We start from the raw sequence: 22,011 nt of genomic DNA, 5'->3' as shown, positions 1-22,011 counted from the left end.
TCGGCAAGTCAGTTCAGAACAAATTCTTATTTAAAATGATGGCCTACCCCGGCCAATCCTGGGACAATTGTGCAGTGCACTGTGGGACTCCCAATCACGGCTGGATGTGCTACAGCCTGGATTCAAACCAGGGACTGTAGTGACACCTCTTGCACTGAGACGCAGTGCCTTAGACCGCTGTGCCACTCGGGAGCCCTAAAGTGTAGCACTCTGTACTGGCTGTTGCTGCTGCATATGGTGAGATGTGGCGAGGGAACTGTCCTGTACCTCAGCCAGGATGCTCTGGCCTAGCCGGGTGTCTATGAATCCTCCAGGTGGTGGCATCTTTCCGGGGATATTGTTGTAGTACGGATGTTCGGCAGGCTCCTCCTCCTCCTCCTCTGTCCAGACTGACTCCATATTCAGAACCCTGTCATCACACAGAAGGTCGATCAGCTGTGAATTGCTGCTCACTAGAAAGCAGGATTAATATGTGGATCGTGAAGCTCTTCCTGCAGACATTACAGCATATGTCTAGCAGGGTGGATGGGAAGGACGTACAACATATGTCTAGCAGGGAGGATGGGAAGGAAGTACAACATATGTCTAGCAGGGTGGATGGGAAGGAAGTACAACATATGTCTAGCAGGGAGGATGGGAAGGAAGTACAACATATGTCTAGCAGGGTGGATGGGAAGGATGTACAACATATGTCTAGCAGGGTGGATGGGAAGGAAGTACAACATATGTCTAGCAGGGTGGATGGGAAGGAAGTACAACATATGTCTAGCAGGGAGGATGGGAAGGATGTACAACATATGTCTTGAAGGGAGGATGGGAAGGATGTACAACATATGTCTAGCAGGGTGGATGGGAAGGACGTACAACATACAGTTGAAGTCGGATGTTTACATACACCTTAGCCAAATACATTTAAACTCAGTAATTCACAAATCCTGACATTTAATCCTAGTAAACATTCCCTGTCTTAGGTCAGTTAGGATCACCACTTTATTTTATGAATGTGAAATGTCAGAATAACAGTAGAGAGAATTATTTATTTCAACTTTTATTTCTTTCATCACATTCCCAGTGGGTCAGAAGTTTACAAACACTCAATTAGTATTTGGTAGCATTGCCTTTCAATTGCTTAACTTGGGTCAAACGTTACGGGTAGCCTTTCACAAGCTTCCCACAATAAGTTGACTGAATTTTGTCCCATTCCTCCTGGCAAGAGCTGGTGTAACTGAGTCAGGTTTGTAGGCCTCCTTGCTCGCACACGCTTTTTCAGTTCTGCCCACACATTTTCTATAGGATTGAGGTCAGGGCTTTGTGATGGCCACTCCAATACCTTGACTTTGTTGTCCTTAAGCCATTTTACCACAACTTTTGAAGTACGCTTGGGGTCATTGTCATTTTGGAAGACCCATTTGCGACCGAGCTTTAACTTCCTGACTGATGTTTGGAGATGTTGCTTCAAAATATATCCACATAATTTCCCTGCCTCATGATGCCATCTATTTTGTGAAGTGCACCAGTCCCTCCTGCAGCAAAGCACTCCCACATGATGATGCTGCCACCCCCGAGCTTCTCGGTTGGGATGGTGTTCTTCGGCTTGCAAGTGTCATGACGTTGGCCTCTTTGGGTATAGCAAGCCCCATCCCCCTCTCCCTGTCCCCCCTTTCCTCCTTCAACAAGGTTGCTATGTTCAGAGAGACGTCGTAAATTCCTGAGGATCTTCTCATGGACACACAGTATATAGAGAGGGTACATTTTCATAGAGGACAAAGGAAATCCTTCCACCTCACAGAACTTGAGGTACGAACAAATTTCATGTTCCGGAGAAAGTATGAAAAATCGGTGAAGAATCCAGCTACAAACTGGTCCATTTGTCACAACTTGGGAAGCTCATGGGAGACGGTGTGGCCACATTACCTTAACACTGTTTATATAATAGCCTCAGATATGAGGTTTACATCTAATGGTTGTTTAACCTCTTGAAACTCTGGGGGCGCTATATCATTTTTGGATAAAAAGACGTGCCCGTTTTAAGCGCAATATTTTGTCACGAAAAGATGCTCGACTATGCATATAATTGGTAGCTTTGGAAAGAAAACACTCTGACGTTTCCAGAACTGCAAAGATATTCTCTGTGCGTGCCCTAGAACGTGAGCTACAGGCAAAACCAAGATGAAACGGCATCCAGGAAATGAGCAGGATTTTTGAGGCTCCGTTTTCCATTGTCTCCTTATATGGCTGTGAATGCGAGAGGAATGAGTCTGCCCTTTCTGCCGTTTCCCCAAGGTGTCTGCAGCATTGTGACGTATTTGTAGGCATATCATTGGAAGATTGACCATAAGAGACCACATTTACCAGGTGTCCGCCCGGTGTCCTGCGCCGAAATTGGTGCGCAAACCTCAGCTGCAAGTATTTTTCCATGGAATTCAGAGAAGAAAGCAGGCTTCCACGAACGATATATCAATGAAGAGATATGTGAAAAAACACCTTGAGGATTGATTCCAAACAATGTTTGCCATGTTTCGGTCGATATTATGGAGTTAATTCGGAAAAAGTTTGACGTTGTTAGTGACTGAATTTTCGGTTCGTTTCGGTAGCCAAATGTGATGTACAAAACGGAGCGATTTCTCCTACACAAAGATGCTTTCAGGAAAAACTGAACATTTGCTATGTAACTGAGAGTCTCCTCATTGAAAACATCCGAAGCTCTTCAAAGGTAAATGATTTTATTTATTTGGTTATCTGGTTTTTGTGAAAATGTTGCGTGCTAAATGCTACTCAAAATGCTAAGCTAGCTTAGCATACTCTTACACAAATTAGTGAATAGCTATGGTTCAAAAGCATATTTTGAAAATCTGAGATGACAGTGTTGTTAAGAAAAGGCTAAGCTTTAGAGCAGGCACATTATTTTCATTTTATTTGCGATTTTCAGAAATCGTTAACGTTGCGTTATGCTAATGAGCCTGAGGCTTTATTCACGATCCCGGATCCGGGATGGGGAGTTTCAAGAGGTTTTAAGATGAATGAGTGAGTATGATACTGTTTGTATAATTGTGTAATATGATTTTGGACTGTTTAATGAAGACAAATACAATTCCCTTTTGATTTGAACTAAATCAGAGGACTGCCCCTGAGCCCAGTTAGGGTCAGGCCTCTTGGGACAGCCCTTTTTCGGCCCTTCCGAATAAAACCCCCACTCGGGTTTTCGATCAGCAGACCGAGCTTACCTCAATTACGAGATGGCTAAAGGTTGCAGACCATGTTTTTCTCCATTAGGAGGACAAAGGTTGTAGACCATTGCTGAATCTTTTAACCATACCACGTGGTTAAACTCTTAGACTATCGATACTGACAGAATAAGAACAAGTCTTTGATATTAATTACTAGTCTGCAGCTAGGAATTCGGTATCATTGAACGCAAAGAACGACAACCGCCGAAACATCCATTCTATAACGAATGTCACTCTGAACTATCCCCTCTAACCACAACCGAGAAAGAGAGGGAGAGAGACGGACAATTCTACAAAAGAAACAAACTTTTCACCAGCAATCAAGATGACACACTGAGCGTAAATATATATATTGATTGTAATTGTTCCCGAATGAGTGAGCGTTCATGTGTAAAGGATTAGCATTTCAATTGTTATAATTATCACTCTGTAGTGACTTCTTAGTCGACCCCCACTTCCCCTTTTGTCTAACAAGCCGCCATGCCGGTTTAGCCCACTAGGGCACATTCTCCTATCATTTCATGTAACCACATTTACCTTGTTTGTTTGTTTGTTTATGCATTTCTGTGATTTACTTAGTTAGTAATAAATTAATGATTTAAGACAATTGATGTATGGATGACTTATAAGGAAGACTGGGTTCGTGCAGATAACCAACAATTTACGATGTTTGGAATGAGACTAACGTGAGGTAAAGTAAATAATTCAATAATTTGAATACTAATTGATCAGATAAAATATCTGAAAAGTTATTTTAGGAAATGATAACTTTGTAATCTGAATATTTTTCCTTGGTGCCCCAACTTCCTCGAAGTTACATGATTAGTCAGTCTAATCGCGTAATAACTAATTACAGAGAATCTTTGATAAAAACTATCAGTCTTCAGTTAATGATAGTAAAGACACGACACAAGCCTCCCCCTTTTTCCTCCAAACATAACGATGGTCATTATGGCCAAACAGTTCTATTTTTGTTTCATCAGACCACAGGACATTTCTCCAAAAAGTACGATCTTTGTCCCCATGTGCAGTTGCAAACCGTAGTCTGGCTTTTTTATGCCGGTTTTGGAGCAGTGGCTTGTTCCTTGCTGAGCGGCTTTCAGGTCATGTTGATATATGACTCATTTTATTGTGGATATAGATACTTTTGTAAATGTTTTCTCCAGCATCTTCACAAGGTCCTTTGCTGTTGTTCTGGGATTGATTTGCATTTTTCGCACCAAAGTACATTCATCTCTAAGAAACAGAACGCGTCTCCTTCCTGAGCGGTATGACGGCTGTGTGGTGTTAATTCTTGCGTGCTATTGTTTGTACAGATGAATGTGATACCTTCAGGCGTTTAGAAATTGCTCCCAAGGATGAACCAGACTTGTGGAGGTCACAATTTTTGGCTGATTTATTTCCCCATGATGTCAAGCAAACAGGCAATACATACATACTTGAAATACATCCACAGGTACACTTCCAATTGACTCAAATTATGTCAATTATCTTAACAGAAGCTTCTAAAGTCATGACATCATTTTCTGGAATTTTCCAAGCTGTGTAAAGTCAACTTGGTGTATGTAAACTTCTGACCCACTGGAATTGTGATACAGGGAATTATAAGTGAAATAATCTGTCAGCAAACAATTGTTGGAAAAATTACTTGTGTCAGAAATTTGTGGAGTGGTTGAAAAATGAGTTTTAATGACTCCAAGTATGTAAACTTCTGACTTCAACTGTATGTCTAAGCAGGGAGGATGGGAAGGATGTACAACATATGTCTAGCAGGGAGGATGGGAAGGAAGTACAACATATGTCTAGCAGGGAGGATGGGAAGGAAGTACAACATATGTCTAGCAGGGAGGATGGGAAGGAAGTACAACATATGTCTTGCAGGGAGGATGGGAAGGAAGTACAACATATGTCTAGCAGGGTGGATGGGAAGGACATACAACATATGTCTAGCAGGGCACACACACACACACACACACACACACACACACAAAACATAGGAAATCATGTCACTGTCGCCTATGATGGCAGACAGGCTCACCTGTCGTGTACAGAGGTAATCTTGCTGGAGGGACACTGGAGGTACTGCTGGAAACGGAGGTCAAAGGCCTGGCCGATGGTGCTGATCACATCCTGGGCCAGACCATCACAACACTCCAGAATATGACACGCTAGAATAGGAGAAGAGGTGCAGAGGTCAACTACCAGCAGAAGAAGAAGAAGAAGAAGAAGAAGAAGAAGAAGAAGAAGAAGAAGAAGAAGAAGAAGAAGAAGTGAAATACAGGCCTACCTCTTCGGTTGACAGGATCTTTTGCTACATAGGCAACATAATGAGTCGTGTCCTGGACCAAGGAAAGGAAAATTAGTCCATGGTGAACAGAGACGCCAAAGGGAAAGTCAACCAGGAAGGCATTCATACATCGACATCTACAGCAGTCCTAAGGAGAGTCTGCATACTAACGTATAGATGCGTTAATACACTGGATTGACATGATAAACAAAATAAACCGATATGGGGCGGCAGGTAGCCTAGTGGTTAGAGCACTGGGCCAGTAACAGAAAGGTTGTTGGATTGAATCCCCGAGCTGACAAGGTAAAATCTGTCGTTCTGCCCCCTGAACAAGGCAGTTAACACACTGTTCCCCGGTAGGCCCATCACTGTAAATAGGAATTCTTATCTGTTCTTATCTGACTTGCCTAGTTAAATATACAAAATAAACATCGATCTGCCCATATTAGAGACTTGGATGAGTCTCATGGTTGTCTATAGCCATAATCGACAGTCAGATTTATTCCACAGATAAAACATGGCTCCAGAAATCTTTCTGTTTTTCCGCTTGTGTTTGTGATCCACATTTCCCATAAGCTCTCTCCCATTGTAAATAAGAAGTTGTTCTTAACTGACTTGCCTAGTTAAATAAAGGTTAAATAAAGGTTCAAATCAAAAAAAATGGTTCTTACTGGATCACTCACTGGATCTCCTCCTGATGCAAAGGAAATGGACTGCATATGATGATTGGCTATGATCTGGCAGAGGCACACACATTGATCAGGAAATCAAATAACACTGTTGCCTAACTGTTCTTGACATCTCTTACAGAAAGATATTTTTCTTCACGAAAGGGAACTTTTCCATTGTTTGTAAACTGACCTGTTTGGAGTCTGGGGTCATCAGGTTGAGGCTGCTGGTGGAGATATTCAAATTGATGCTCATCCCAGCAAACTGAAGGTTGCTCTTCCCCAAGATGCTGGACAGGGCTTTAGATGGAGGCTGGGGGGAGAGAGGAGAGGCAGGTAGGAGATGAGTTGTACGTCATACACAAACAGAGCAATAATAATATGAATAACACATTTTGTTTGGTCATTTTATTCAAAAACCCAAAGTGCCAGGACACTGAAGCAGCTGCTATACTCTGATAGTCTAAAGAAGTTGTCACCAACCTTTACTGAGTCAAGATCACTTTCTGAGTCAAGATCACCTTCTGAGTCAAGATCACTTTCTGAGTCAAGATCACTTTCTGAGTCAAGATCACCTTCTGAGTCAAGATCACTTTCTGAGTCAAGATCACCTTCTGAGTCAAGATCACCTTCTGAGTCAAGATCACTTTCTGAGTCAAAATGCATGTTGAGATCTACCAGCTCTGATTTTTTATTACCATGACTTAAAAAATGTAACATCAACCAATTAAAAACAGTCCTGTAGCAATGAGGTTTGTTCCGTAAGCTATAGCCCAATACATTATCACCATACTGGCTTTGCCTGAATTTACCTACCAATGCATTGTTGTTCAGGACATTTCAAAATATATATGTTTCAAAATTTGAGGTAGGCTATATGATCATACCGGTAATGGATCCATAGTTGTATTACTTGTGAGGCACAGCTGAGTGAGCATACGTTTAAATAATTAGCTTTTTATTTTACTGGGCTGATGGTGCCTGCATCTGATGGTCAGTCTTAGCGGAGGGAGAGAGCAGCAGACTGAGGGTCAGTCTCAGTGGAGGGAGAGAGCAGCAGACTGAGGGTCAGTCTCAGCGGAGGGAGAGAGCAGCAGACTGAGGGTCAGTCTCAGCGGAGGGAGAGAGCAGCAGACTGAGGGTCAGTCTCAGCAGAGGGAGAGAGCAGCAGACTGAGGGTCAGTCTCAGCAGAGGGAGAGAGCAGCAGACTGAGGGTCAGTCTCAGCAGAGGGAGAGAGCAGCAGACTGAGGGTCAGTCTCAGCAGAGGGAGAGAGCAGCAGACTGAGGGTCAGTCTCAGCAGAGGGAGAGAGCAGCAGACTGAGGGTCAGTCTCAGCAGAGGGAGAGAGCAGCAGACTGAGGGTCAGTCTCAGCAGAGGGAGAGAGCAGCAGACTGAGGGTCAGTCTCAGTGGAGGGAGAGAGCAGCAGACTGAGGGTCAGTCTCAGCAGAGGGAGAGAGCAGCAGACTGAGGGTCAGTCTCAGCAGAGGGAGAGAGCAGCAGACTGAGGGTCAGTCTCAGCGGAGGGAGAGAGCAGCAGACTGAGGGTCAGTCTCAGCAGAGGGAGAGAGCAGCAGACTGAGGGTCAGTCTCAGCGGAGGAGAGAGCAGCAGACTGAGGGTCAGTCTCAGCAGAGGGAGAGAGCAGCAGACTGAGGGTCAGTCTCAGCGGAGGGAGAGAGCAGCAGACTGAGGGTCAGTCTCAGCAGAGGGAGAGAGCAGCAGACTGAGGGTCAGTCTCAGCGGAGGGAGAGAGCAGCAGACTGAGGGTCAGTCTCAGCAGAGGGAGAGAGCAGCAGACTGAGGGTCAGTCTCAGCGGGGGGAGAGAGCAGCAGACTGAGGGTCAGTCTCAGCAGAGGGAGAGAGCAGCAGACTGAGGGTCAGTCTCAGCGGAGGGAGAGAGCAGCAGACTGAGGGTTAGTCTCAGCGGAGGGAGAGAGCAGCAGACTGAGGGTCAGTCTCAGTGGAGGGAGAGAGCAGCAGACTGAGGGTCAGTCTCAGCAGAGGGAGAGAGCAGCAGACTGAGGGTCAGTGTCAGCGGAGGAGAGAGCAGCAGACTGAGGGTCAGTCTCAGCAGAGGGAGAGAGCAGCAGACTGAGGGTCAGTCTCAGCAGAGGGAGAGAGCAGCAGACTGAGGGTCAGTCTCAGTGGAGGGAGAGAGCAGCAGACTGAGGGTCAGTCTCAGAGGAGGGAGAGAGCAGCAGACTGAGGGTCAGTCTCAGCAGAGGGAGAGAGCAGCAGACTGAGGGTCAGTCTCAGTGGAGGGAGAGAGCAGCAGACTGAGGGTCAGTGTCAGTGGAGGGAGAGAGCAGCAGACTGATGGTCAGTCTCAGTGGAGGGAGAGAGCAGCAGACTGAGGGTCAGTCTCAGCAGAGGGAGAGAGCAGCAGACTGAGGGTCAGTCTCAGTGGAGGGAGAGAGCAGCAGACTGAGGGTCAGTCTCAGCAGAGGGAGAGAGCAGCAGACTGATGGTCAGTCTCAGTGGAGGGAGAGAGCAGCAGACTGAGGGTCAGTCTCAGCAGAGGGAGAGAGCAGCAGACTGAGGGTCAGTCTCAGCGGAGGAGAGAGCAGCAGACTGAGGGTCAGTCTCAGCAGAGGGAGAGAGCAGAAGACTGAGGGTCAGTCTCAGCGGAGGGAGAGAGCAGCAGACTGAGGGTCAGTGTCAGCAGAGGGAGAGAGCAGCAGACTGAGGGTCAGTCTCAGCAGAGGGAGAGAGCAGCAGACTGAGGGTCAGTGTCAGCGGAGGGAGAGAGCAGCAGACTGAGGGTCAGTCTCAGCGGAGGGAGAGAGCAGCAGACTGAGGGTCAGTCTCAGTGGAGGGAGAGAGCAGCAGACTGAGGGTCAGTCTCAGCAGAGGGAGAGAGCAGCAGACTGAGGGTCAGTCTCAGCAGAGGGAGAGAGCAGCAGACTGAGGGTCAGTCTCAGCAGAGGGAGAGAGAAGCAGACTGAGGGTCAGTCTCTCAACATCCCTCCGCTCTCCCTTTCCTTCACTGACACTGACCAAAAAGGGACACGGTCATCCAGCTGATAGCGAAACTTGAGTCGCACCGCATTAATGCGCAAGTTCATGTTGTTACTCCTATGAACAGAGAGAGTGAAATATTCCTCGATATTAAAAAAGACCCAAGCTGCTAATAATAACAACGCAAGCCTATAGATACACTTTCCTCCTCATTCATTACTGAAGCACTGGGTGCTGTAGCGCTGAGTGGAAATAGGAAGAACGGGCATTTGATGGGTTAAAAAACTGTTGAATACAAAGTGTTGACAGTGCTGAGTAAGAACTTAAACATGAACTCACTCATAAAAACAGCAGCTATTTGCTGTATTCGTTGACAGTCTCTCTCTATTCCTTGATTTAAACATTTTGAAACCTCACTGTATCAATTTTGCCGTAGCTTTCTAGTATGCCTGCTACGTTACTGCAGACTCGGTCATCTGAGCAATCTGATAGGCCAGAGATGGCGTAGTGCACTTGATTTCCTCTCCATGCCCCCTGGGAAGGCAGGGTCTGTAGACATAAGAAATGGCAACAGTTTGCCTACCCGGCGCGCAGGGCAGCTGAATTGGCTGCACCTATCATCAACAGCCGAGACGAATAAAACTAGAGGAACACAAGGCTTTGTCGTTGTTGTTTTTTACAGAAATGTTTGGCGATCGACTAGAAATGTCTTGGAGATCGACAACCTGTTGGTGACCACTGTTCTACAGTTTAAGGGCATCAGATTATTATTATATTATTATATTCTTTCAGGCAGAGCCAGTTGTGATATGTGCTCGACACAGATATACATTGGAAAGGCTAGCATGGAATCCAACCTGAATATTGCTCTGATTAAATGTATTGCAAGAGGACACACTCCTCTCAGGCACATAGCTAGCTAGCATGGCTCCCCATATCCATCTCATTAATAACCCCCCCCCCCCCCCCACACACACACACACACACAACACCACAATGACACATATCCCAAAGTATGAGGGCAAGCTTCTCTAAGACAGAAACATGGATCCACACAGTAACACATAGAATGGCTCTCCATCTTCAGGTCAAACACATGGTATGGATCAACACCCCACACTACGAGGACACAGACACATTGCATGGCTCCCCATCTCCAGCTCAGTCTCCTGATTAGTGATATTCTGTTCTACATGAGTCACTGAGCAGAGCTGACCATAGCTGAACACTCACTGTGCATCGTGGGCTGGATCTATGCCCACGCACACAGAGAACACAGTCCCACACCCCCATCCCTTCCCCTCTTCTCTCTCTCTCTCTCACACACACACACACACACACACACACACACACACACACACACACACACACACACACACACACACACACACACACACACACACACACACACACACACACACTCCCTCTCAATCTCTTTCTCACTCTCTCGCTCTCTCCCTCCCTGCCCAGATATGGGGAGTAAGTTAGGGGGTACCTTTCTCTTCCGCAGTGCTCCTTTGGCCCCCGGGACTGCCTCACACACCAGGCTGATGGCCTCTCTGGTGGTAGAGAGATAGGGCACAAGGACAGGATGGTGACTCTTCCATGCCACAGAAAATAGAGCTGGTTAAACAATGGGTAAGCTTAGCAATCATCAGTCTTATAGATGCAAGAGAAATACAGTGTCTTTCTGAATGTATTAGCACTTACATAAGTATTCAAACCCTTCACTCTTAAGTGGCGTAGCTGTCTAAGGCAATATATCTCAGTGCTAGAGGCATCACTACCCTGGTTCAATCCCAGGCTGTATCACAACCGGCTGTGATCGGGAGTCCCATAGGGCGGCACACAATTGGCCCAGCGTCACCCGGGTTAGGGGAGGGTTTGGCCGGGGTAGGCCGTCATTGTAAAATAAGAATTTGTTCCTAACTGACTTGTCTAGTTAAATAAAGGTTAAATAAAAAATATATATTAAAAAAATGTACTCAGTACTTTGTAGAAGCACCTTTCGCAGCGACGACAGCCTCGAGTCTTCATCGCTATGACGCTACAAGCTTGGCACACCTGTATTTGGGAGGTTCTCCCATTCTTCTCTGTAGGTCTTCTGTCAGGTTGCTGCACAGCTATTTTCAGGTCTCTCCAGAGAGAGTGTGCTTAGGGTCGTTGGGGTCGTTGTCCTGTTGGAGGATGAACCCTCGCCCCAGTTTGAGGTCCTGCGCAGGTTTTCATCAAGGATCTCGTTGTACTTTGCTCCGTTCATCTTTCCCTCGATCCTGAATAGTCTCCCAGGCCCTGCTGCTGAAAAACATTTCCCTGCATGATGCTGCCACCACCAAGCTTCACTGTAGGCATAGTGCCAGGTTCCTTCCAGACGTGACGCTTGGCATTCAGGCCAAATAGTTCAATCTTGGTTTCATCAGACCAAAGAATCTTGTTTCTCATGGTCCTTTAGCTGGCTTTTGGCAAACTCCAAGTGGGCTGTCATGTACCTTTTACTGAGGAGTGGCTTCCGTCTGGCCACTCTACCATAAAGGCCTGATTGGTGGAGTGCCGCTGAGATGGTTGTCCTTCTGGAAGGTTCTCCCATCTCCACAGAGGAAATCTGGATCTCTGTCAGAGTGACCGTCGCGTTCTTGGTCACCTCCCTGACCAAGGCCTTTCTGGCCCAACACTCCTAACCGCTAGGCCACCTGCATTCTTCTACAACAGACAGAGGCAAGGGAAATACGTGTTTGAATCCTGGCCCTCTGCTATAAGACAGCTTCCTCCTAGATTCTAGAGTGTTATCATGTCCCATCAATGAAATTTACCACAGGTGGACTCCAATCAAGTTGTAGAAACATCTCAAGGATGTTCGATGGAAACAGGATGCACCTGAGCTCAATTTCAAATCAAATCAAATCGAATCAAATTTTATTTGTCACATACACATGGTTAGCAGATGTTAATGCGAGTGTAGCGAAATGCTTGTGCTTCTAGTTCCGACAATGCAGTAATAACCAACAAGTAATCTAACTAACAATTCCTAAACTACTGTCTTATACACAGTGTAAGGGGATAAAGAATATGTACATAAGGATATATGAATGAGTGATGGTACAGAGCAGCATAGGCAAGATACAGTAGATGGTATCAAGTACAGTATATACATATGAGATGAGTATGTAAACAAAGTGGCATAGTTAGTTTCGAGTTCCATAGCAAAGGGTCTGAATACTTACGCAAATAAGGTATTTCTGTTTTATTTGTAATACATTTGCTAAAATTTCTAAAAACCTGTTTTCACTTTGTCATTATGTGGTTTTGTGTGTAGACTGCCGAAGAATGTGTTTTATTTAATCCATTTTAGTACAAGGCTGTAACGTCACAAAATGTGGAAAAAGTCAAGGGGTCTGAATACTTTCTGAAGGCACCGTATGTCTATGGATTCTGGAGGACCTAGAGGACAGCCGGTTAACAAACGGTAGCATTTCACATTTTAATCATTTAGCAGACACTGACTTACAGGAGCAATGAGAGTTAAGTGCCTTGCTCAACGGCACATTGACAGATTTAGGTTATTGGCCCAACACTCCTAACCGCTAGGCTACCTGCATTCTTCTACAACAGATAGAGACAAGGGAAATACGTGTTTGAATCCTGGCCCTCTGTTTGAAGACAGCTTCCTTCTAGATTCTAGACTGGTATGATGATAATGCACCTAATAATACAATAAGAAACAAAAGAACAGGGTTATGCTACAGTACATTTATAGCAGTAGCTTTGGTGGTGATGAGAGAGAAATGTGTTTATTTGTAATGTCCTTATTGAAATGTGTTTATTTATTTTTATCACCGTCTTTAAATACATGCTCTCAATTATTTTAGAATAGGAAGTCTATTTATAGTATACCAAAAGTTGACTCTCTCTCTCTACCTTTCTCCCTCCCCCTCTCCATCTCTCCCACTCTCTCTCTCTCTCTCTCTACCTTTCTCCCTCCCCCTCTCCATCTCTCCCACTCTCTCTCTCTCTCTCTACCTTTCTCACTCTCTCTCTCTACCTTTCTCCCCATCTCTCTCTCTCTCCCCATCTCTCCATCTCTCCCTCTCTCTCCCTATCTATCTCGCCCTCTCTCTCTCTCTCTCTCTACCTTTCTCCCTCCCCATCTCCATCTCTCCCACTCACTCCCTCCCTCTCTCCCCCCCCTCTCTCTCTCCCCATCTCTCCATCTCTCCCTCTCTCTCCCTATCTATCTCGCCCTCTCTTTCTCTCTCAATATATATATTTCTCTCTCTCTACCTTTCTCCCTCCCCCTTTCCATCTCTCCCACTCCCCCATCTCTCTCTCTCTCCCCCACCTCTCTCTCTCCCCCATCTCTCTCCCTCTCTCTCCCCATCTCTTCATCTCTCCCTCTCTCTCCCTATCTATCTCGCCCTCTCTCTCCCTCTCTCTCTCTCTCTCTCTACCTTTCTCCCTCCCCATCTCCATCTCTCCCACTCACTCACTCCCTCCCTCTCTCTCCCCCCTCTCTCTCTCCCCATCTCTCCATCTCTCCCTCTCTCTCCCTATCTATCTCGCCCTCTCTCTCTCTCTATATATATATATATATTTCTCTCTCTCTACCTTTCTCCCTCCCTCTTTCCATCTCTCCCACTCCCCCATCTCCCTCTCTCTCTCTCCCCCACCTCTCTCTCTCCCCCATCTCTCTCTCTCCCCATCTCTCCCTCTCTCTCCCTATCTTTCTCGCCCCCACTCTCTCTTTCTCTCTCTCACTACCTCTATTTCTCTCTCTACCTTTCTCCCTCCCCCTTTCCATCTCTCCCACTCCCTCCCTCTCTCTCTCTCTCTCTCTCTCCCTCTCTCTCTCTCTCTCTCTCTCCCTATCTATCTCGCCCTCTCTCTCTCTCTCTACCTTTCTCCCTCCCCATCTCCATCTCTCCCACTCACTCCCTCCCTCTCTCTCTCCCCCTCTCTCTCTCCCCATCTCTCCATCTCTCCCTCTCTCTCCCTATCTATCTCGCCCTCTCTCTCTCTATATATATATATATATATATATTTCTCTCTCTCTACCTTTCTCCCTCCCTCTTTCCATCTCTCCCACTCCCCCATCTCCCTCTCTCTCTCTCCCCCACCTCTCTCTCTCTCCCCCATCTCTCTCTCTCTCCCCATCTCTCCCTCTCTCTCCCTATCTTTCTCGCCCCCACTCTCTCTTTCTCTCTCTCACTACCTCTATTTCTCTCTCTACCTTTCTCCCTCCCCCTTTCCATCTCTCCCACTCCCTCCTCTCTCTCTCTCTCTCTCTCTCTCTCTCTCTCTCTCTCTCCCCCCCCCCCTCTCTCTCTCTCTCTCTCTCTCTCTCTCTCTCCCTTTCTCTCCCCATCTCTTCATCTCTCCCTCTCTCTCCCTATCTATCTCGCCCTCTCTCTCTCTCTCTCTCTACCTTTCTCTCTCTCTCTCACACACACACACTCTCTCTCTATTTCTCTCTCTCTACCTTTCTCCCCCCCATTTCCATCTCTCCCACTCCCTCCCTCTCTCTCTCCCTCTCATCAATGGATAGTACAATATCATGTGGTCCTTGCCCTGCAGTAGTGTGAACGCTGCTGGTTAAACCAGACAGAATGCTAGGCGCACAATGAAGAGTGGCTCTGAGCACAGCTTTCACTCTGGTTTAAACCAGCTAGCTGACTCCATGAACTCAAGCAGAAAAGTGAACGTGGCACAGACATGCCATATTCACAGTACAGGCCCCACGTCTCTCACAGACACAGCTCTACTGGCAGCCATGGCCTTGTCATTCAATAAACAACCATAGAAAATACAGGCTTCTTCTAATGTTTCTATTTGTTGGGGACAGTGGAGATGAATTTAAATAAACGGGGGCAGCTGGGTGAGTATAAGAGGTAGGTCTACAGTGCCTTCAGAAAGTATTCAGACCCCTTGATTTTTTCCACATTTTGTTACGTTACAGCCTTATTCTAAAATGCATTAAATAAAACAAATGATTAATCTACACACAATACCCAATAATGACAAAGCAAAAAAAAACAGATTTTTTGAAATGCTAGCAAATGTATTACAAATAAAACAGAAATAGCTTATTTACATAAGTATTCAGACAAGAGGCACATAAAGAACTCTCTGACCATGAGAAACAAGATTCTTTGGTCTGATGAAACCAAAGATTGAATTCTTTGGCCTGAGTGCAAAGTGTCACATCTGGAGGAAACCTGGCACCATCCCTATGGTAAAGCATGGTGGTGGCAGCAACATGCTGTGGGGATGTTTTTCAGGAGTGGCTTTGGGACAAGTCTCTGAATGTCCTCGAGTGGCCCAGCCAGAGCCCGGACTTGAACCTATTCGAACATCTCTGAGAGAACTGAAAATAGCTGTGCAGTGACACTCCCTATCTAACCTGACAGAGCTTGAGAGGATCTGCAGAGAAGAATGGGTGAAGCTCTCCAAGTACAGGTGTGCCAAGCTTGTAGGGTCACACCCAAGAAGACTCGAGGCTGTAATCACTGCCAAAGGTGCTTCAACCAAGTACTGAATAAAGTGTCTGAATAATTATGTAAATGTGATATATCAGTTTTAATTTTTTAATAAACCTGTTTTTGCTTTGTCATTATGTGGTATTATGTGTAGATTGATGAGGGGGGGGGACAATTTAATACATTTTAGAATAAGGCTGTAACGTACCAAAAAGTGGAAAAATTCAGAGTCTGAATACTTTCCGTGGGGTCAACATGGGGTCAAATAGGGATAAAATGGGGGTAAAACATGGGGTCAAATAGGGATACAATGGGGGTAAAACAGGTTAATATGGATAAAATATGGGTAAAACATCGGGTCAAATAGGGATGAAATGGGGGTAAAACAGGTTAATATGGATAAAATATGGGTAAAACATGGGGTCAAATAGGGATGAAATGGGGGTAAAACAGGTTAATATGGATAAAATATGGGTAAAACATGGGGTCAAATAGGGATGAAATGGGGTAAAACAGGGATAAAGTATGGGTAAGATATGGGTCAAATAAAAACATTGGTAAAACAGGGGCAAAACCGGGGTAAAACATGAGTAAAATAGGGGTACATTTGGGTAAAACAGGGTTAAAGTATGGGTAAGATATGGGTGAAATGGATTACACAACACATAATAAATTGCTCCCACATAGTATCCATTTCCTTCAACAAAATACATGAATCTCTTACCTTGTTATTTGTGATCTCGTGTTGAAATCCAGTGATTTCATCGACCGAAGGACTTCAATGCAACCCAAATACTAGAAGAGAGAGAGAAGAGATTAAATTAGTTAATGGGTGAATGTTAAGATGTGAAGCATTTAATTATGTCAAAACAATGTGACTTTAACACCCAGGATATTTGCAATTCTACCTCTTATAATATAAGCAGGCATTGTCGTCTGAGAAAGAGGACCAGGGCACATATGACACAGTTATTTATTCCTGTGCCTCTTCAGTGTAGCAGGCCCTTCGTGACCTTCAGCATGATATTGACCCAATCAAAAATACACTTACAGATGTTAAATTAGTGTTAAATGCAAATAAAACCAGGTTTGTGCTGTTCTCTAGGTCTCGTAGCGCTGACCCTGACAACTTGCGTATTTTTTACTCCAAAATGGAGCCCAAATTGAGCATGTTTCTCACTATACTCCTTCGGTATCTGGATTGATGACAAGTTTGCCTTTTGAAACACACATTGAAAACTTGACAAAGAAGCTGAGATCTTTGATTGTTTTTTTATATAGAAATAAATCCTGCCTCAGTTCCCGAAAATAGAAGGAAGATTCTTCCTGTAATAGATGATGTTGACATTGTTTATATTCACACGGCAGCATCTGTTTTTGACTCAGTATTCCATTCAGTAATATGTTTTATCACTGAGATATATTGTATTCTTTACAAACATGTGGAACAGACCTCTCCAGTGGCAACAAATGTAATATTAATAAAACAAATTTGGGCTTGCCTCTTTTGCATGTAATTTTGGCATTAATACGTGTCACATATAAGTTTGCAAACAACATTAAAAAATATATATATTATTGAGTTAAAGCCGCATACAAACATGGTCTCTTTTTTGTTTTCTTGAGTAAGGCAGCTCCAAAATGCAGGTGTTTCAGCCTAGCTCAGTGCTTTCTGTGGTGGTGGGGCAAGTCAGCAGAAAATACAGAGCGTTGAGCCGTGATTGGCTCAGTTTTCTGTCACTCATGGGGACACTAAGTCTAAGGGTAGACCTCGAAAATTCAAGCCCCTTGGGTGCTGCCATAGCAAGGGCACTGCGTTCATCCACCTCTGGCCTGCTCGCCTCCCTACCATTGAGGAAGTACAGTTCCCGCTCAGCCCAGTCAAAACTGTTCGCTGCTCTGGCCCCCCAATGGTGGAACAAACTCCCTCACGACGCCAGGACAGCGGAGTCAATCACCACCTTCCGGAGACACCTGAAACCCCACCTCTTCAAGGAATACCTAGGATAGGATAAGTAATCCTTCTCACCACCCCCCCCTTAATGATTTAGCTGCACTATTGTAAAGTGGCTGTTCCACTGGATGTCAGAAGGTGAATTCACCAATTTGTAAGTCGCTCTGGATAAGAGCGTCTGCTAAATGACTTAAATGTAAATGTAAATGTATAGAGTTACAGTAGAAGTGCTCATCCAAGAAGGCTCAAGCTCATTGGCCACAGATAAAATTATGTCAAATCACATTCTATTGACAGTACCTTTGATTGGACTGTCCAACATCATACTTTCAAAATCTTAGCTAGCAGTCATCATCATGAATCAAGTCGACAATCTACTGGCAAATCCTTTTTAATCCTTGTCATATGAAGAGAAATTATGAAGAGAAATTATAGATAAAAGGTATCGGTGCTCATCGGCCACTGGACATAAACATTACACAACAAGTTGGAAATAGCAAATTCAACAATGAGTGGTTTGGAAGGAATAAGCTATCATTAGCTTGCTATTCAGTGGAGTGGCTGTGAGGTACCAAGTCTAAGATTAAGGGTCTCTTTTCCTAGTTTGAAATTATAATCATTCAACATTGGCCCTGCTGTCAATGAAGCACGATTTGTGCCGTACTCAAAACAACTTTTAACTCGGAACTGCAAAATCTGACTTTAGTGAGTTCAAAACAACTGGGAAAATCAAGCCACGACTGTGAAAATACGTGTTTAGTTTTCACCCGACTCAAGAGCTACGACCTGAAGATCTCTGACGTCATCATGATTCAACTTTTTGTCTTGAAAGTTGTCTTGAAAGCATCATAAATCCAGAGAACGGCAGACTTTGATGACAAAATTTGCCCACGAAGGACCGCCGCACTATACCTTCCTTTTCAAAAAGGTCCAAAAAGGTGAGGTGAGTCCAAAAATGTTTTGTATGCTGCTGCATAAATGATGTAATATGCCAGGGAGATATGTATACAGTCACTAAGAAGTAATACTAAGTGGATGTTGTGTAGTATGCTGTTAGTTGCCCATGTGCTTCACCCTAATAATTTGGTCTATTTTCACCTTTTAATTTTGCCTACTGCTCTGACTTGGTGGAGCCCCTGTATTAGAGAAATGTAATCATCAAATATTGTAAGAGCTATCATTGTCTGCTTATATGCCTCCTTTCTTTATCCTACGGTTCTGACTTGGTGTACAGCGAGAATACTGTAAGAACAGCCCATGTTCTGAATTCTACAGCTGTATATTTCAAAATTGCTGAACAAATAATTATATTCAATACGTCCGTCATAGCTCGCTCATTAATGTCTTAATTGAAATTACGGATTGCCTCTTATCCGCTTGTCGTCCCCTTATGCCATAGTTTGTAAATCTCAATTGTCATTAGAAACCACATTTGTTTAAGCAAGTCAGCCATATCAGCTATGTTTTTTTAATGGCAGTAAATGAGGCTGAATGAACTGTTTCACTGCCAGACAAGGCTCCTCTGATAGCCATGTGGAGCAGTGGTAAGGTGTTGATACTGCTGTTGGGACTCTGCTGTTGGAACTGCTTTATGTAGGCCCTAACAGTTTGTGGGCACCGTTTGTCACCGTTATAATGAAATGAATGTATTGTTTAGTGTTGTGTGGTGTCTTTTCTGACATACATCCCAATTTTGTTTGTTTTTTCCCCCACCAAGATTTACATGCTAAAATCATCACTGGACCTCTCTGTCTGTAAGAAGAGAGCTCTTATGTATTTACACAGTAGTCTTGCAGAAACTTCCTCTGTACATTACTTCATTGATTAATTTTAGATGTACTAATGACCAAACCCGTTCTAAGGGATGGATAACTCTGGAGATCCCTTTGGTCTCCACAGAATTGGGGACATCTGGATAGTTTTTTTTTTTGCCCCTTACGTGTGGAAAACATTCCTTGCCGTTCGATATTCTGGTGCCTTTTAGGCATTTAACATTATTGAGTGGAGACTTATATGTTTCCGAATGCAATTGCCTTTCTTAAATATGTTTAATGATGTGTATTATATGTTTTATTATAGTGTGTATTATTATAGTGTGTTTAATTATATATAGTGTGTTTTATTATAGTGTGTTTAATTATAGTGTGTTTTATTGTAGTGTGTTTAATGATAGTGTGTTTAATGATAGTGTGTTTAATTATATATAGTGTGTTTTATTATAGTGTGTTTTATTATAGTGTGTATTATTGTAGTGTGTTTTATTATAGTGTGTTTTATTATAGTGTGTTTAATTATAGTGTGTTTAATTATAGTGTGTTTAATTATAGTGTGTTTAATTATAGTGTGTTTAATTATAGTGTGTTTTATTGTAGTGTGTTTAATTATAGTGTGTGTTATTATTATGTGTTTAATTATAGTGTGTATTATTGTAGTGTGTTTTATTATAGTGTGTTTTGTTATAGAGTGTGTTATTATGTAGGTCTATTGTGTTTTCTTTATTTACAGGGTTTTATTTGTGAACGTATACAGGGCTCTCTTGAAAAAAATAGTTTTATCTCAATGTGACTCCCTGTTTAAAAAAAGGTTCATAAATAAATGTTCACAAAAGCGTCTCCGAGAAGGAGTGCTGAATGATCTAGGATCAGTTTTGCCTTTTAGATCATAATGAATAAGATTATGTGGACAGGGGAGACCTGGGCCCAGATTCACAAAACCTTCTTACGAAGACATTTCTTCTTAACTGCCATTTTTTCCTTAACTATAGACTTATGAAGAAAGATAAGCAAAGTTTCTATTCTTCAAAAAGGTTCTTGAAAATGTTATTGCGGTATTTCTTATGTTTCACCTTAAGCAATAAGTTAAGAAGAAATTACATTCTTGAAAATAAAGTTATTGGAAATGTTGTTAATTCCAAGGTTTAACCGTTGTCTTAAACCCAGGGCAGTGAGAAAATATGTGAACATGTTGAAACATTTATTTTTAAACATGTTTAATTCACTCACAAACTTCTTCTGAAAGTATCAGTATTGATTAATTATAAACTCAATAACATGTTTTAGATCAGAAATATGCTAACATGATTTCCATTGCTAGCTAGAGAGGTAGCTAAAACGGTTGCCTAGCAACAAGCATCGTACGAAGATTTGTAAGAAGATATTTCAGAAGTTTGTAAGAAAATCATTAAATCTTAAGATATTGTTGAGGAATTGCATAAGAACCATCTTATGTAGTAGTCACTTTTGTTCTTAAGAACCTTCTTAAGTTCTTGCGAAATAAGTGTTTGGGGAATCTGGGCACTGAAACTTAGATACGCACTATTACTTAGAGACACTTCATCATAAATTCATATATTATTCCATATGATCTAAAAGGAAAAACTAATCCTGGACCAGAACTCCAGTCTCAGACTCGTTGTGAATCAAGCAACAAGTACAACAGCAGAGCTACAGTAGAGCAGCAGGCCAGGTTACTGTCTGTCTGAGATATAGCAGCAGGACAGGTTACTGTCTGTCTGAGATATAGCAGCAGGACAGGTTACTGTCTGTCTGAGCTATAGCAGCAGGACAGGTTACTGTCTGTCTGAGATGTAGCAGCAGGACAGGGAGGGTTACTGTCTGTCTGAGATGTAGCAGCAGGACAGGGAGGGTTACTGTCTGTCTGAGATGTAGCAGCAGGACAGGGAGGGTTACTGTCTGTCTGAGATGTAGCAGCAGGACAGGGAGGGTTACTGTCTGTCTGAGATATAGCAGCAGGACAGGTTACTGTCTGTCTGAGCTATAGCAGCAGGACAGGGAGGGTTACTGTCTGTCTGAGATATAGCAGCAGGACAGGTTACTGTCTGTCTGAGATGTAGCAGCAGGACAGGGAGGGTTACTGTCTGTCTGAGATGTAGCAGCAGGACAGGGAGGGTTACTGTCTGTCTGAGATGTAGCAGCAGGACAGGGAGGGTTACTGTCTGTCTGAGCTGTAGCAGCAGGACAAGTTAATGTCTGTCTGAGATGTAGCAGCAGGACAGGGAGGGTTACTGTCTGTCTGAGATATAGCAGCAGGACAAGTTAATGTCTGTCTGAGATGTAGCAGCAGGACAGGTTAGTGTCTGTCTGAGATGTAGCAGCAGGCCAGGTTAGTGTCTGTCTGAGATGTAGCAGCAGGACAGGGAGGGTTACTGTCTGTCTGAGATATAGCAGCAGGACAGGGAGGGTTACTGTCTGTCTGAGCTGTAGCAGCAGGACAAGTTAATGTCTGTCTGAGATGTAGCAGCAGGACAGGTTAGTGTCTGTCTGAGCTGTAGCAGCAGGACAAGTTAGTGTCTGTCTGAGATGTAGCAGCAGGACAGGGCAAGTTAATGTCTGTCTGAGCTGTAGCAGCAGGACAGGTTAGTGTCTGTCTGAGCTGTAGCAGCAGGACAGGTTAGTGTCTGTCTGAGATGTAGCAGCAGGACAG

General features: G+C 43.9%; 1 protein-coding gene across 2 annotated transcripts in view; it reads right to left on the bottom strand.

The window, feature by feature from the left end:
- shc3 (SHC (Src homology 2 domain containing) transforming protein 3) overlaps positions 1 to 22,011 on the bottom strand; it is a 61,600-nt gene that overhangs the window by 15,216 nt on the left and 24,373 nt on the right. For both annotated transcript variants that reach the window (XM_064977376.1, XM_064977377.1), the window contains exons 2-8: positions 16,339 to 16,409; positions 10,640 to 10,703; positions 6,376 to 6,495; positions 6,186 to 6,251; positions 5,515 to 5,566; positions 5,266 to 5,395; positions 268 to 409 (exon numbers count right to left, since the gene is read on the bottom strand). In XM_064977376.1, the coding sequence (XP_064833448.1) occupies positions 268 to 409; positions 5,266 to 5,395; positions 5,515 to 5,566; positions 6,186 to 6,251; positions 6,376 to 6,495; positions 10,640 to 10,703; positions 16,339 to 16,409 (645 nt within the window). The remainder of the gene's footprint in view (positions 1 to 267; positions 410 to 5,265; positions 5,396 to 5,514; positions 5,567 to 6,185; positions 6,252 to 6,375; positions 6,496 to 10,639; positions 10,704 to 16,338; positions 16,410 to 22,011) is intronic.

Source organism: Oncorhynchus masou, chromosome 11, assembly GCF_036934945.1.
Source record: "Oncorhynchus masou masou isolate Uvic2021 chromosome 11, UVic_Omas_1.1, whole genome shotgun sequence".
Taxonomy (NCBI): Eukaryota; Metazoa; Chordata; class Actinopteri; order Salmoniformes; family Salmonidae; genus Oncorhynchus; species Oncorhynchus masou.
Note: the sequence above shows the minus strand (reverse complement) of the source record. Positions and strands in the feature narration are given on the sequence as shown.